General features: G+C 35.1%; 1 protein-coding gene across 4 annotated transcripts in view; it reads right to left on the bottom strand.

Moving 5' to 3' along the window:
• SNTG2 (syntrophin gamma 2) overlaps positions 1-15,959 on the bottom strand; it is a 668,997-nt gene that overhangs the window by 29,538 nt on the left and 623,500 nt on the right. For all 4 annotated transcript variants that reach the window (XM_072634327.1, XM_072634328.1, XM_072634326.1 and 1 more), the window contains one exon: positions 14,441-14,551. In XM_072634327.1, the coding sequence (XP_072490428.1) occupies positions 14,441-14,551 (111 nt within the window). The remainder of the gene's footprint in view (positions 1-14,440; positions 14,552-15,959) is intronic.

Here is a 15,959-nt window from a genome sequence, read left to right on the forward strand (position 1 = left end):
GGTTGACTGTGTGAATAGGAAAATCAGTGAGCACCAAAGGCTAGAAAAATAATAATAATGGTGATGACAACTGTCCTTTATGTAGCATCTTAAAGTTTCTTGATTAACAACATATTTTATATATTAACTTATTTGATTCTCACAACAATCTTGTGAGGTAGGTGTCATTATTATTTCCATTTTACAGATGGTGAAACTGAAACACAGGGAGTATAGGTAAGGAGGATGATTATATTTCCTCTTAAAAGGGTTACCCTCTAGGAATTTAAGAGAATTTGAATCTAACAATGTCTGTATTTTCTCTGAGAACTTTGAGAGAGAGAAGATTAGAAATTCTAGGGGGTGGGGAACCTGAGACCTCCAGGCCACGTGTGGCCATCTAGGTCCTTGGATGGAATACTTTGACTGAGTCCAAGATTCATAAAGCAAATTCTTTTATTAAGGGGGTTTATTCTTGAAGTTTAAATTCAGATAAAGTGCTGAACTTGAGGACCTTGGAGGTGTGCCCTCAAGTACATAGGTTCCCCACCCCTGCTTCGGACATGCCTTAAGGTAACTCCCCTCCCCTCCCTCTTAAAAAGTGTGACATGGATGATGATCCAGCAAAGGACACTAAGAATAAATGGATAGATGAGGTAGAAAGGTGATGAATTCAGGTGGACCACTGTCCTGACAAACCAGAAAGGAGAGCACATCTAGGGTCAGAGGGTGGTTGAAGTGGGTCAAATATGCAGAGAAGACCCTTAACTAGAAAGGGGACCAGTAATCCACACAAGGATTCCTGCTGCCTGCATATTGACTTAGTTTTAAAATGACTTATTTCTTTAGATTTATCTATTTTTGAAAAAATAAATGCCATCTATGTTTTACTGTATTTTTAATTTATTTTGTGAAATATTCCCTAGTTACATTTCAATCTGCTTCTACTGCAGTGTGAGTGTTATAGGCAACAGGCTTCAATTTGTAGTGTGTCTGACACCTTTGCCTTAGTAGAACATAAGTAGGGTAAGGCTGGGAACTGATTTTCGTTTGATTCTTTGTATCTCCAGCACCCTTGTATATAGCAGATATTGAATAAATAATTTAATTAACTGAGAAAGATGTTATCTCTTTACCAAAGAAAAATGATTGTATTTTAAAAAAGTCTTGTTCTTGTAATCAAAGTACTATTTGATCACACTAAATGGTATATAAATGAATGTATTCCTATATTAAATATATACTTGTCTTCTGATGGCAAGTCAATGGTTTCTTTGAATAACTTTACTTCAAACACTTTCCTGTTTCGATTACAAGGATTAAAATTTGGCAGAGATGATTCTACATCTTTGAAACATGCTATGGATGATGATGCATTGTTAGTTAACATTATTAAATCCTAACAATATAATTAGCTTTAGACAATGCAAAGAAGAAATGTGATTGGAATTGTAGAGGAGCTACACCCCTTTAATTAATATTGAAAATGTGCTATTATCTGAATGATTCATGTCACGACAGTTTGACAGCAGCATTTCATAAACAGACTACTTATTAACTTGATTGTTCATCTAAATTCCAAGCCAATAGTCTGTTTTTATATACTATCATTATTTTTTTTCTAATAACATCAGAGCATAATGTCTTTGTGAGTCACTTTTCTCCTTTAATAAGCAGCTTAAAATTCTGTAATCCTATGTTTTAGAATTGGAAGGGACTGTAGAGGTTACAGAGTTCATCCTACTTACAGATGAGAGAACTAAGGACTAAAGCAGGGCAGTAAATTTCTCAAACTCACATAGCTCATGTGAAACAGAATTTGTATTCAAATCTAGGTGCCCTGACTCCAAATTCTGTATTCTATATAATGTTGTCTTTTTTTTGTCCTTCAGTTTCAAAGAGGACCAATGACATCACCGGGTGATATCTTGACTTATATGTAATTGGATTTAAGTGAGGCAGAGTTGTACAAAGTTATAAGCTTCTCTCTCTTTTCCAGAACCATCAAAGTCCAGTGGCAAGAAAAAAGTCAAAACAACTGGTGATGTTCCAGAATGCAGTAGATGATCTTGGCATCTTCAATGTTTGACCAGGCTCTAAGTGTTCCACAAAAATGCCTTAGCCTAAAAGGGGCAAGGTCTCCCATTGCACCATGGGGCATCTCCAGTCATCTTGATGAATATCTGGTCACTGGACCTAGATGGCTCTGGAAGAGAAAGTGAGGCTAGTGATCGTGAACTGCCCTCCCTCACTCAAATCAGTCAACTGCAAGTCATGTCATCATTTCCTTGATGTCATGGTCCTCTTTGAAAATGAAGGACAAATACAGGTATTCCACAGTGCCTGATTCAGTTGCCTTCATGCACTGGAACACATTGTTCTCATCTGCCCATTCCACAAGAGGAAGCCTTTGCATGCTTTGGGCAGACATCCACCTAACTCACTTCCAGTCTAGTTGGTTACCTTCAACCTGATTTAGCCCGTCTGTTGAGAGGGTTTACCGAGTTGTGGTGCCCGTGTATGTTATAGTTACTTGGAGCCACAAGTGAGAGGTAAATGTCAGGTAGACAGCAACGGTGGATGAGAAATCTTGAAAAAGGTTTCACACCAGAGGTGCTAGTCCCCCTTAAACACCTCATACACTGCATTCTATTCTATATACTCTACTACCACTATCACTACCACCATCCTACTGCTACTACTACTAGTACTACTAGTATTACTACTACTACTTCTTTTCTTCTTCTTCCTCCTCCTACCACCATGACAACCACCATTACTAGCTGAAATTTGTACTATGTCTTGTATATATATATAATTTTATTTCATTCTCATGACAAGCCTAGGAGAGAGATACCCAGTATTATCCTCATTTTAAAGATTAGAAGCCAACCTTGACGTTCCTAAGGTCATAGAGCTAGTACATGACAGAGATGGGATTTGAACCAAGATCTTCTTAATTTCGGGTCTAATTCTGTACTAGTTGTACCACTACATTAACTCCTCAAATCATTAAATTAAAATATGAGGTTTTTTTTTCTTTGTTTAGGTTTGAGTCTTGTATTTTCTCCAGTTTTAGGATATCTTCTAACTCACTAAAACATCTTTAAATCTTCAGTATTTAACAAAGCTCTACGTCTTCCTAACCTTTTTCGATTATGTCTTTTAGTCATGTACTTGCAAGTTCCTCAGCTTACCTTCTCTAAACAAAGTGCATTACATACTACCCATTCATGCCTCAGTTTTTCCTCCCTCTCTTAATATTTCCATCCCTTATGAACCACTCATTTAACTACATTGCAGATAGAGGATGTTTACAGAAGCTGCAGATCTAGGAAGATAACATATCTAACTCAATAGAATCTAATTACTGGACCAATCATCTTCCTGGAATACCTGTGCCTCTGGCTTTGTCTACATGGTAACAATGATGGTTCTGAGAATGTGATATAGCTGGGAAAAATGGAAAAGAAAAACAACTTCTTTTACAATTACATTTATTTTGCTTTCTAGAGTAATACATCAAGTCATAGAATATATGTTTCATTTACTTAGTGCTAATATTTTTCTCAAACTCAAATACCAGATATAGTCTCAAGCATAGATATGATAATTTTAATTTTTTTAAAAAATCAAGGTAATGATGAGGAAGAAATCTGTCAAAATTCATGTGATTTGCTTAAAAAGAAGAGCTGAAGGCATACTCTGGTTATCACAGAATCATATGTAAAATAAGATAAAAAGCATTGAAAATCAATGAGAAAAGACAGCTGACAATCAAGGGACAAAATGTGCATTTTAAATGGCCAACTAAAGATTTTTAAAAACAAAATATTCTGGGATCCTTCAGAGTAAGGAAAACAGGCTCATATTCTTCAACAGCCACTGAATATAGCCAATTGAAGGTAAGTACAGAAATATATATATATAGGATGTGGACCTTGAATGCTTAAGCCATTCTTTATAGACTATGTATGGAGAAAAAAAGCATGGATATATTTAAGAAATAGTTTTCTCAAGAATTATTTTTAAAAAAACTCTCATGCTTAAAACAATAAGCATCAGGTTTTTTTCTGAAAATTGTGTGTGTGTATGTATGTGTGTGTGTGTGTGTGTGTGTGTGTGTGTGTGTGGAATGTTTTGGTTTTTTTGCCTGCTTGTAAAATTTGCTAGATCTGTGGCTTCATATCAATGACATGATGAAAAATGAAATCCCACCATGTTTTTTTTATCCTGAGGATTCCCACATCCATGGATCCTCTAACTACTGGAGCCATTTCTCTACCCCCACCCCTCTAATTTCCAGTGTACCAATGTATCAGTCAGTTTGTCTATCTGTTGTTCTCTTTTGTTTTTATTATATAACTGACTCACCATATAGCTGTCATCAACTCTGCCACTTCTCACTTAAAAGCTGTCTTACCCATCATATAGCTTTCTATTCCTTTTTGAGTTATTAGTAATTTTGATTCCTCTGAGACCATAGTATTGTGTTTCATAGCCAAACAGAATTGCCAGGAGAACACTGACTGGTATTGAAGTCATTGCTTTGGGGGCAGGAGGATTGTACAATTAAGAATCATCCAAAAACTGCATAATTACTCAAAAATGACTCAATTTGTCTATTCCCTATGCAATTTTGGGTCTAACTCATCATCCATCTATACTGCTTATGCAAGACAAAGGCTAAATACAAACTACTTTGTCCATCTAACTGCATGTTATCGCTGTGATATTTTTTAAAAATCCATTTTGTTTTTCACATGTGGATGGTAAAATTTCTTTTACACTGATGTAGGTTTGACTTAGAAGGGTTTGACATGCTTAAAGGTTTAATACTATTAGACAAAGCCAACTATGAGTAATAGTTAGAGGGTGTACAGAGGTCAGAAACTAGAAAGGAGAAGGACTTAAGTCCTTATATTACTTGAAAAAAAGGTAGATTTAGTAGAATAAAAACTCAGAAGGTGTATCATAGCTATGTTCAAATACTTAAAGAGTTGTCTTATAGAGGAGAAATTAGACTTATTCTGCTTGAGGCTAATGTGAATGAAGAGAAAAATGGGTGAAAATTGCAGAGACCAGGTTAAGCCTGAAGTAAGGGAAAAATATGTTCTAATAATTAGTTGTCAAAATGTGGAATGAGCTGTCTCAGGAGATAACGGGTTCCCTCTCGTTAGAGGACTTCAAGTAGAAGCTGAGTGATGACTTCTCTGGAATGTTGTAGTGGGCAGAGACAAACATGATCCTTTGGAGAGACTTAACGTAAATACAGTACCAATCTGTTTTTGTTTATTTTTTTGAAGTGGTTGAAGGGAAACCTTTTGTAGAACATTTCTTGAAGATCTTGGATGGATATGGTGCATGTTGAACCTTAAAATTACTTTTTTTCATTAAGAAATGTGTGGAGATAGTATGACTCATAATTAGTATACTATATGCAAAATTTTAAGTTTTTTTCACTCATACATACATATATATTATTTACTTTTAGTTTTCAACATTTACTTCAATAAGATTCTGAGTTTTAAATTTTCTCCCCCCCCCCCCCCCCAAGACAAAGTGCAATCTGATGTAGGCTATACATAAAATTTTAAGTTTCAATATTGCTACCAAGAATGCATGTAGAAAAGACAAGTAAAATAAGCATATTCATTTTCATCCTATAATTCAGAAACCCTTAAATAAATTAAATTCAAAATTTCCGAAGTATGTCTATCTTTCCGATAAAGATCAAATAAGGAAAATTTGATCCCTTAAGGAGAATCCCTCCCCTCCTCCCCGAAAGCATATAATGGAAGGACTTTAGCCAGACTTAAAGATGGCAGTCTATCTCATGGGCACAATAATCTGGAAGTATGCATGCTGACATAGTGGTGACTGCCAACAAACTCCTTTGACTTGGGTTCAGGCAATAATATCAGAGTAACTATTGTATACTGTAGTTCTGAGGAAATTCATTTAGAATGACACACAAAAAAGTGTTCTATGAAGTTTTTTTTTCAAAAACAATCTCTCAAACTGAAACAGTTATGTTGCTGTCATCTTAAATTTAAGTTAATATCATTCGACATCATTGATGCTCAACCATATTGTTCTATTTCCCCCGTGATATCCACTGGCTTACAACATAAAATATCCCTTATAATGTCTCAATCTTTTCATTTATTAGATGGAACAAGTCTTCCTTTTAGCTTGAAGGAAAATTTAGGAAAAGGCAAAAAAAGCTTTTTTAAAATTCTTTTTGTTAATGGGGTAGTTCAAGTTTAGATTTAAGTGCTTGGGACACAATGAAAATAAATATTTTATAATCATGGTGCCAGAATCTTTGGCTCTTGTGAATGTAATTATAAGGTCATTATGTATAATATTTATGCTGAATAATATGCTTTGAGAAGTTGAACAAAAAAATAATCTTCCCCTGTTAAATCACTGTGAAAAAGGAATAATAAACCCTATTTTTACTTCTATTGTCCTCCCTATGTTCCCAAGGAATTGGGATGGTCTATGGTGAATCACAGAATAAGCATTATTTTAAAGGAAACATCACAAAAAAGTATCAACATAGATCTATATCTATATCTATGCATATACATACACACGTATATGTTATATATATATATGTACAAAGCCTATATGCAAAAAAAATGGACTGTCCATCTAACTGTGTGCCACAACTAAGTGATTGGACACACACACTCATACTGCATATATACAAAAATACTTAGCACAGTTCCTGGTGCATAGTAGGCACCAAAGATGTTTAATGAATTGAAATGCTTATTGAATTAATATATCTAAATATATAATTTATGTAAATAAATATGTTACGTAGGTAAATATAATGTATAACTAAATTACTGAGTTAAATGAATATCTTTTCATTATTAGTTAAATTACTCAGGATATAAAATGGTCACTGAGAAGAGATAATGAGAAATAAAACTAAAGATCACCAATTAAGCAAATCTACCTTTCTCTAAGTCCTTGGTGTTTGCTAGCTCATCAACCAGCATTTTTATCATACAGAATAAAATATTTCCAATGGGTAACTTGTCCAGTGCAAACATTTTGCACTTGGTCCAAACCTTCCCCTAAACCTCTATATAAATTGAACTCTAGATAGCATATTGAATTTTAAATTGTTAAGGTGGTAGATTTCTTTAGCCAGATCTGACAGAAATGGAACATGTTTTAAGTGATAGTTTCTAAATGTTCCATTTACATTAATACATCTCATAAATCTGCACTTGACTTCCTGCAAATACTCAGGGAAAACACATTAACTGACAAGCCTCTATGCTTGTTTGGGGCTTATATGTTAATAGTTTTGAATTTATGGAAATAGATCATATGGATTATTAGAACTGGTGAAGAACTTAGATGCCTTCTAGAACAACTCCTTCATTTGAAAAAAAAACTTGTTCAAGGTCACCCATAAAGTCAGTGACAGAGCTGAAACTAGAACCTGTGTCTCTGATTTCCTAACACAGACTTCTTTAATGCTATTTCCTGGTTGTACACTGAACACCTCAGGAGACAGTATTCAACCTCTATGCCACACACCATTACCGCAGGACCATACTTCCCAGATGTAGTGCCAAAAGGGTCCTCAGAAGCCATCTAGTTGAGGTTCCTCATTTTATAGGTGAGGCAAATAAGACCCAAGTCAGTTAAGTAACTTGCCTAAAGTCACACATCATAGGTGAGATTTGAACGTCTCACATTCTTGAGTCAGTGTGTTTTCTCCTGTAATGGTAACTCTAGTTCTCTTTATAAAACAGGAGGAAAGGTGAATGGGAACATTTCATACATAGAGAAGTTTACCCCAATATGGCTTGCTAATTCCATAGAATTAGTTCCATCACACACACACGCACACACAGACACACACACATACACACACACACACTGACTTAACCTCATTCATACATTCAATAATGAATTCATTCATTAAATCACAAAATTTTACAATTATATGGGGCATTATTAGTCATCTAGTCTAACCCACAGAGTCAAGGAATTCTCTCTAAAAAAAAACTGACAAATTTCAGCCAACCTTTACTTGAAGACTTCCAAAGATAAGGAACCACCATCTCTTAGAGCTACTCATTCTACTTTTGAGTAGCTCTCTAATTATTAGCAAACTTTTCCTGACATAAATCTTAAAGTGACACCTTCATAACTTTAATCTTTACTAATGTAAATTGAGGCAACCAGGTGGTGCAATGGATAGGAAATTCCAACTGCAGTCAATAAGACCTTCTGTTCTGTTCATTAAAGAAGTACTGATTCAACACCTAGTATGTTTAGGGTTCTTTGCTAAGTATTGGAGTTACAAGAATAGATTCGTTGAGTATGACCTCAAGAAGTCTATAAACTCATGGGAAGAAGACATGTACAAAGGTAACTGTGATATAAGTAAAAATCAGGTAAGGACAAAAGAGGTCCAGATAAAACACTAAAAAATTAAAGGAAAGAAAGATCATTTTTGCTTGTACATTAAAAGAGAGAGAAGGCTTCATGGATACAGGGGTACATGAGTTGGGCTTTGTGTTCATTGTCAGATGCAATGTTCATAGGGAGGTGAGTCTACTTCAGGGACAGAGAAGGGATAATACAAAATAGACATAGGGCTAGGGGGTGCCAGGTTTATAAGAATATTCTAGTTTGGCTGGAATATAAAACATATTATAGAGAGTAATATAAGGCTCATCTAGGTGGCAGCTGGATTATGGAGGCCTCAAATTCTAAAATCAGGGCTTCATCTTCTATTTAGGAGGCAATGGGGAGCCACTGAAGGTTTTATACTAGAGAATTAGCCTTATCAGAGGGGTGAAACATGAAAATGATAATAGACACATGCAAGAGAAATCAGAGAAGTGAAAGAGGGGAGGTGGGAGGTGATTGGTATAGGCTCATGTGAGAAGATGTAGCCAAGTTTACTAGAAGTAATATGCCATCTCACTATTCACTGGCTACAAAAGTGAGAATGTTGAGAATACATCAGATAAAAGGCTCTATAGGAGAAATCATCCACCTCAGAAAAGTAACTAAATATGCCTCTTTAAATGCACTTGGTTTTATTCATCCTGAATGGATTATTCACTTAGTTACATCTCAAGGGGAATTAAGAACTTTCACTTAGTGAGACACAAGGCATTTAGTAACTGTACTACCGAATTCTGTAAATTAACTTGTTTAAAACATTCAAATGAAGCATTTCCAGGATATCAGACTAAAAGAAGCAAAAATTAATTCCTCCAATTGATTGTGTTCTCTGGGATACCAAAATATCTGGTTCTTAGGAAATAATGCTTCTGTTAACTAATTTAAAAATCAAATAGCTCAGACCTTACTGATAGTAGTTACTAACAAATATTTAGCAAGTTGGGGAAAGGAAAGTTTTTATTCAATGAAGAAATAAAATCAAAACAGAAAAGAGTATTCTTCCAAATCTTCCATCTGTTACCATAATAAAAAAAAACCTACTAGCCCATGACCTGTGTGCATGTGTGTGTGTGCTTGTGTGTGTGTGTAAGAGAAAAAGAGAGAGAGACACACACGCGGACAGAGACAGACAGAAAGAGACAGACACATACACAGAGACAGACAGTGAAGCAGAGACAAAGACAGACAGAGAGAAGGACATGCACACAGAGAAAGATAGAGTCATACAGAGAGAGATAGAGAGAGAGACAGGCAGAAACAGAGACAGAGACACACAGAGAAAGAGGCAGAGACAAACAGAAAGAAACAGAGGCAGAGACACAGAAGACAATCCTAGGCTGGTGCTGGGATAAATTTGTTCTTTTTATCATCCTGTAAAGCTGCTTATCTTTGAAGAAAAGTGCGCCAGGAGAGATTTTGTCATGGCAAAGCAATATGGCGGAAGTGGTCTGATGTTCCTGGATAGCTTCTCCTGTATTGTTTGTGTACTTGGGGGTAGGGCAGAGTATCAGGTGCCTGGCTGTGCTGCTAGAAGTCTTTGACATTGAAAACAATGAAACATTTGTAGTCATGGATATATCACAAAAATATCTGCAAACCTTCTGCTTAGTCTCTTGGGTGAGCCTGTGTTAAAAGGTCATTGAAAATCTGACTATATAGTCAAGAGCATTTTACTGTATTTCAATTCTTATAAGCTAACTCTCACATATAGGGAATCTGGGGTGGGTTCAAGTTTCAGATGGGAACATCTTAACTGATAACATGTGCTAATCTTTTGCTCAATGTACAAATTACTTACTAGAATTATAGGATCAGACCTATATAGGGTCTTAGAGATAATAAAGTACAAATCTTTCACTTTGCAAAGGAGGAAAATGAGGCTTAGAAAGGCCAAATGACATAAGTAACAGGGTTAGGATTTGAAGTTAGGTCCTTGGAGTCTAACACAATGAAGTATGGTTATGCTACAAGAGAGAGGATTTTAGTGGTATTCATTCATTCAAGATGTATACATATACATACATATATATATACACATATACACACATATATATGCCATTTTCTTTGCTGATCTACTTTGGTAAGGGAAGCTGCTAACCAGGTGCTCCCTACATTGATGAAATCACAGGTCTGATTAAAGAAAGAAAAGCAGTTAGTAGGTGTTTGATTTTTTTCCCTTGAAGTAGTCCTACATTTCTTTAAGGCCTTTGCACACTTTAAACATTCTAAAAATTGCTGTCAGTAAAGAAGGTCATAAGAGATCTTGTGTGACGGTCCCTAATCTCCTAAGAAAATTACAATGTTACTCAGTTGGGTTGACTGCCATTGACTGAAGAAGCTAATTCAGTGGAAACGTTTTGAATGGTTCAGTGCTCTGTACAACCAGTCCTTTGATTGTACAGACACAGCCATAAAGCTAGCACAGAAGCAAAACCAAAGGCATCATGTCCACTTTTTATAAGGAAGACTGCCTTCTTGCACTGTTGATAATCTCCATTTGACAACCTATTGAGAAGGTTCAAGTAAACTGTTTTGTTCCAACATCTTCAAGTACATACAAGAGACCAAATTATTGCAGAAGTAGATTTTGTTTTTGAGGGAAGGGAGTGTGTCAAGGATAAGAGACCCCATTTCATAAATTTCTTTTTAATTCTTTACCCCCTGACTTCTTGGTCTGTACTATCTACTCTAAGGAACATTCTGTGTTCCTTCAGTCATGTACACAGGGGATCTGAAATTTTCTGTTTGATGACATTTTGTCTTGGTGTCCCTCCCTCTCTGCACCATCTGGCTCCTTGACAGTCTTCACTGCTGCAGAGCAGCTTCACTCCTATCAATAATAAATGCTGTGGGTCTCAAGGCTCTTTGCTGATGAAGTTTAGCACAGAGTCTTCAGCTTCAGAAACATGCCAAATTACTTCTACTCTTTCAAGTTCTCAATCAGTTTTTAATCTACTCTTGCAACCAAGTTCAATTCTCAACTACCTATATTCAAAGTCTCATACTAATCTTTTTCTTCCATGGTAAAGAAATTATTTTTCCATAGAAATTATCATCACAACCGGAGCAAGTGAAAACTCCACGTGATTGTCTCATTTAACTACATGAATTTTCATCTACTGAACTGGTCTTTCCTTTTGCAGGCTAAACAATATTTTGTGGTCGTGTGTAAATACAAGGGTGTCAGGCATTTGTGTATTTAATCTAGCCACAAAAGTGAAGGTAATTATTTTAAAAATAACATAGAGGGTCCACTTTTCCTTTCAAAAACACTGAAATATTTTTAGGGGAAGTGTTTGATGTTACTTTTAGCTATATTCTGATTCATCCTTTCCTCCTTTCTAAGAAGTTTGCTTCTATTGTTATTATTGTGGTTGCCCTGTTTCAGTCATGTCCAACTCTTCATAACAACCTTTTTGGGGTTTTCTTGGCAAAGGTACTGGAGTGGTTTGCCCTTTCCTTCTCCAGTTCATTTTACAGATGAAGAAATTAACAACAGAGTTGAGTGACGTGCCCAGAGTCAAACAGCTAGTAATGTATCTGAGGCCATATTTGAACTCAGATCTTCCTGACTCCAGGCCTGGCATTATACTCACTATTCCATCTAGATGCCCTTTTAGAACTTTAGCCCTGCTAATCTGTCCCTGACTTATCTAAAATCATACTTTATAAAGAACTTTAAATTTGCAAAACATTATTTCAATTCTTCCTCAAAACGGCTCAGTGAAGCACTGTGAGTAATATTACTCACATTTTATGGATGAAGTAACTAAGGCCCAGCAAGGACAAAGTAGATTGAACATAGTCATCTTGCTGATAAGTGTGAGAGACAGGATTCAAGCTCAGGTGTCTCCTGACCAAGTGTGGTATAAGCAGTATCTGAATCCTTATCCCAATGCAAGTTGAGTTAGCTTTTCCTTAAAAAGGTATTGAGACATAAGTTGAAACTTGGTTGAGTCAGGGGACTAAAAGTTTTGATGCTATTTCCTCAACTCCTAAGTACAAAGCAGCAACAAGGAATTCCAGGAGCCCCCTGGTAATTGATTGGTGGATCATAATGGGTAACAGGCAAGAGAGCTTCACTCAGCTAAACTAACTCAAGATGTCCTCAGTGCCTATATTTATTGAATACCCTTCTCTAGCTATGAGTAAGTATTCATTTATTTTTATAAGATTCTACACTACATATCCTGAGGTCACTAATAATCACCTAAATTGACAGAACTCCATTAATATTAATACTTAAAATATGGACCCTGAAGTCCAATATCCTCTAACACCCAAGATTCAACAACCTTCACTAGGTACCCTATAGTAGAAAAATGGACTTTTTTCCATCACAAAGACTGAAATAAAAGGGAATTGGAGGATCTTTCTTAATGAACAACAAAAAAATCTAATTAACCAGTACTTTAAACTGAGGTTTAAAGAAAACAATTTTATTTCCAGACTACCAAAAACCCCATATTATTTCCAGAAGACATGTCAAATTCTCTTATCGCTTATTTAAAAATTCATTTCCATTGTTCTCCCTTCTCATACCTATTATACTTATGTTCTAGAAATTATTATGAAAAGCAGTGACTCTGTTCATTTCATTTATTAGTTATTCTTTCTAACAAGGAATGTAAAACTTGAGTTTGTAATGGTGTCTCCTGGTATATATTACATTTAAAAATAATTCTCAGGTACAACCAGCTCTTGGTTTGGTAGTTTAATTTGTGAAGATATGGCACTTTACTTCCTAGGTTGTTTGCTAAGAAACAATTGTAGGTCACATTCCTCCTCCACCCCCAATAACACACCCTAGTAGCTAACAATGCAAATTAATGCTAATTTAAGAAAAATACAACTTGAAAGGAAATTCTAATGATGTAAAAATAATGTTTGCAAGCCAAATTTTGGATTTACAAAAATTGTTATGTCATCATTCCTTCTATTATACCAAGTAACTGAGAATAGGGTGAATATATAAAATACATAATCTGCTAATATACTCAAAGAGATAAACCCTATTAAAGCACATTCCCATAGGCCAGATACTTCCAGTATAGAAGGTAACTCTCTAGAACAATAGACATTGCTGAAAAATACACTTACCACCTTAGACTACTAGAGTATCTTATCAAAAATATCAAAGATAAATCACAACTTGAGGCCTTAAAAAAGCAAATGCAACTTTAACAAGCTCTCAAATAGGACTTTGTGTTTTTGGAGAATTGGACCTGATAAGCAAACAGGGAACACACTAGCTGTTTTTATAATCTGAGAGAGTAGGAACTTCCAGAATGCTGCTGATCATTATTGACCAGCTGGTCACTCATGACATCTCTACGTGGCAACCCAGTCTAACATTTAAAAATGATGTCTCATATACCTCTCATTTCTTTGGCTAATGTATATATGCATAAATAAAGATGCAAAGTTCAACAAAGCAGGGATCCCATTTTTTTTTTTTTGGTGTTTCATTTTATAACTTTTATATACTACTCTGATGTTTGTTATTCCTTATTTTCATTTCTAATCTACATCTAAACCAAAACTGTTTAGAATAAATTTATTATAAAATAGCACATTTTGTGGGTCATGTCTTGACAAAATATGATGTTTGATCAGCATATATTGTCTTAATTTATTTTATTTGTAACAGTCACAGCCATCCATTTCTACATAAACTTTCTCTTAGGACTATAGAATATACAGAAATATTGCATTTCTACATGTAATATATTTTTTTAAAAAACACTACAATTAGAAGATACCTGAAAATTTGAAAGAAAGCTGATCATCTTGGGTCATGAAACTGATGTATAACTGAACAAAATTTAGATTGATAAAACATTTTTTATCGTTTCCTTTGTTCATCATGTCCTTTGTGATCTGGTTCCTGAATTTTAGGGAAAGTGCTGGTGCATAGATTTATTTTATAACGTATGCAATGGTCATCTCTTTGCCAATGAAATGAGAAACTTTGTGGTATTGGTTGTGAGAGATAAGCTACATTCCCTACCTTCATCTCAATTTGTTTGGTGTCTAGATTCTGAAATAGCAGCTTTACTCGAGTTTTCCCATCATCCGAGGATCCCTTAAGCTGAGAGAATTTAAACCTCCAGAGAACATTCTGTAAAGGAATGACATTAATTAGTAATTTGTCATTGAAATTTACTGTAATTATTCAAAACAATGTAAATAAGTTGAATATGCTACTTAAGTATAAATTCAAGACGATATATTTTATATTTACAAACTATATTATACACAGCATACTTCTAAAAATTTCATTTCTTCCTCACTGCACACACATGAGTTAAAGAAATAAGTACGTCTGATTCTGCAGTTTTCTCTTCTCTGATTATAACCCCTCTATTCCCCTTTTTCCTCCCTCCCTTCTTTCCTCCTCTCCATCTCTCTCCCCCTCTTCCTCCATCATCTCTTTCTTCTTCTTCTCCTTCTTCTTCTTCTTCTTCTTCTTCTTCTTCTTCTTTCTTCTCCTCCTCCTCCTTCTTCTTCTTTTCTCTCCTTCCCCTCCTCTCTATCTCTCTTTCTCTCTGTCTCTGTCCCTCTGCCTGCCTGCCTGTCTCTCTCCCTCACTGGATCTTGTTTTTTAGTACTGAAAACTTCAGGAAAAGTCACTTCTTTGCCTGGAAAAAATTTCTCATATAATACTCTGTTATTGCTCCAGTATAGAAGACATGGTCTAATGGAGGGCAAATAGAATGAAAAATTTTGATCCTGACTGACACCAACTCCATCTGTGGCCTTGGGCAAATCATTTAGCCTTAGTTTCCCCTGGACTAAGTTGAAAAATGTAGATAATACTGCTTCATTGCAGTGCTGCAAAAATAACCTAACATTTATCAAAGTACTTAATGATGAAACATGCACTATAAATGTTTACTCCTTTAATTTTTACAAAGACATAGAAAATAAAAACTTAATGATTATTTATTTCATAAAAGATAGCCCAAATTATAGTTTTTAAAATTATAACAAATACTTCCCCCTGCATTGCTGAAAAGTCCAGTACAAAATAGCTGCATTATTTTTAAACCAAGCTATGATTCTTTTAATATTGAAAGACTCTATTTTTAGATAACTTCCATATTTTTCCCTTTGTGTCAATGCTTTGGAAGCATGGAAAGGCAATGTAAGTGGTGGATTGGGCATTTTAATTTGTGTTGGCACCTTTTGATCTATTTATTTATAAATGCCCATTAAACTAAGGTATTTTAACATTCTAAAGGCTATTGGGGACTTTGTAAAGGTTATGCTTCATATGCAAAAATTGAAGAGTATAGGTTCCATGTAAATCACTTAAAATCAAACCTCTACTTATAGAAAAAAGGAAAAACCTTTGAGAAAATATAAATCCTGGAGTATTGGAAGGATGACTTCTAAGTGTTCCTCCTAGCTCTAAGTGTCTATGATTCTATGTTATGAATAATAATAACCTCATGTTTTATAATTCTTTGAGGTATACAAATTTGTTGTCTCAATATGCTTAGTTCAGTATTGCAAGTGCTTTTATC

This window comes from Notamacropus eugenii, chromosome 1 (assembly GCF_028372415.1).
Source record: "Notamacropus eugenii isolate mMacEug1 chromosome 1, mMacEug1.pri_v2, whole genome shotgun sequence".
Lineage (NCBI taxonomy): Eukaryota > Metazoa > Chordata > Mammalia > Diprotodontia > Macropodidae > Notamacropus > Notamacropus eugenii.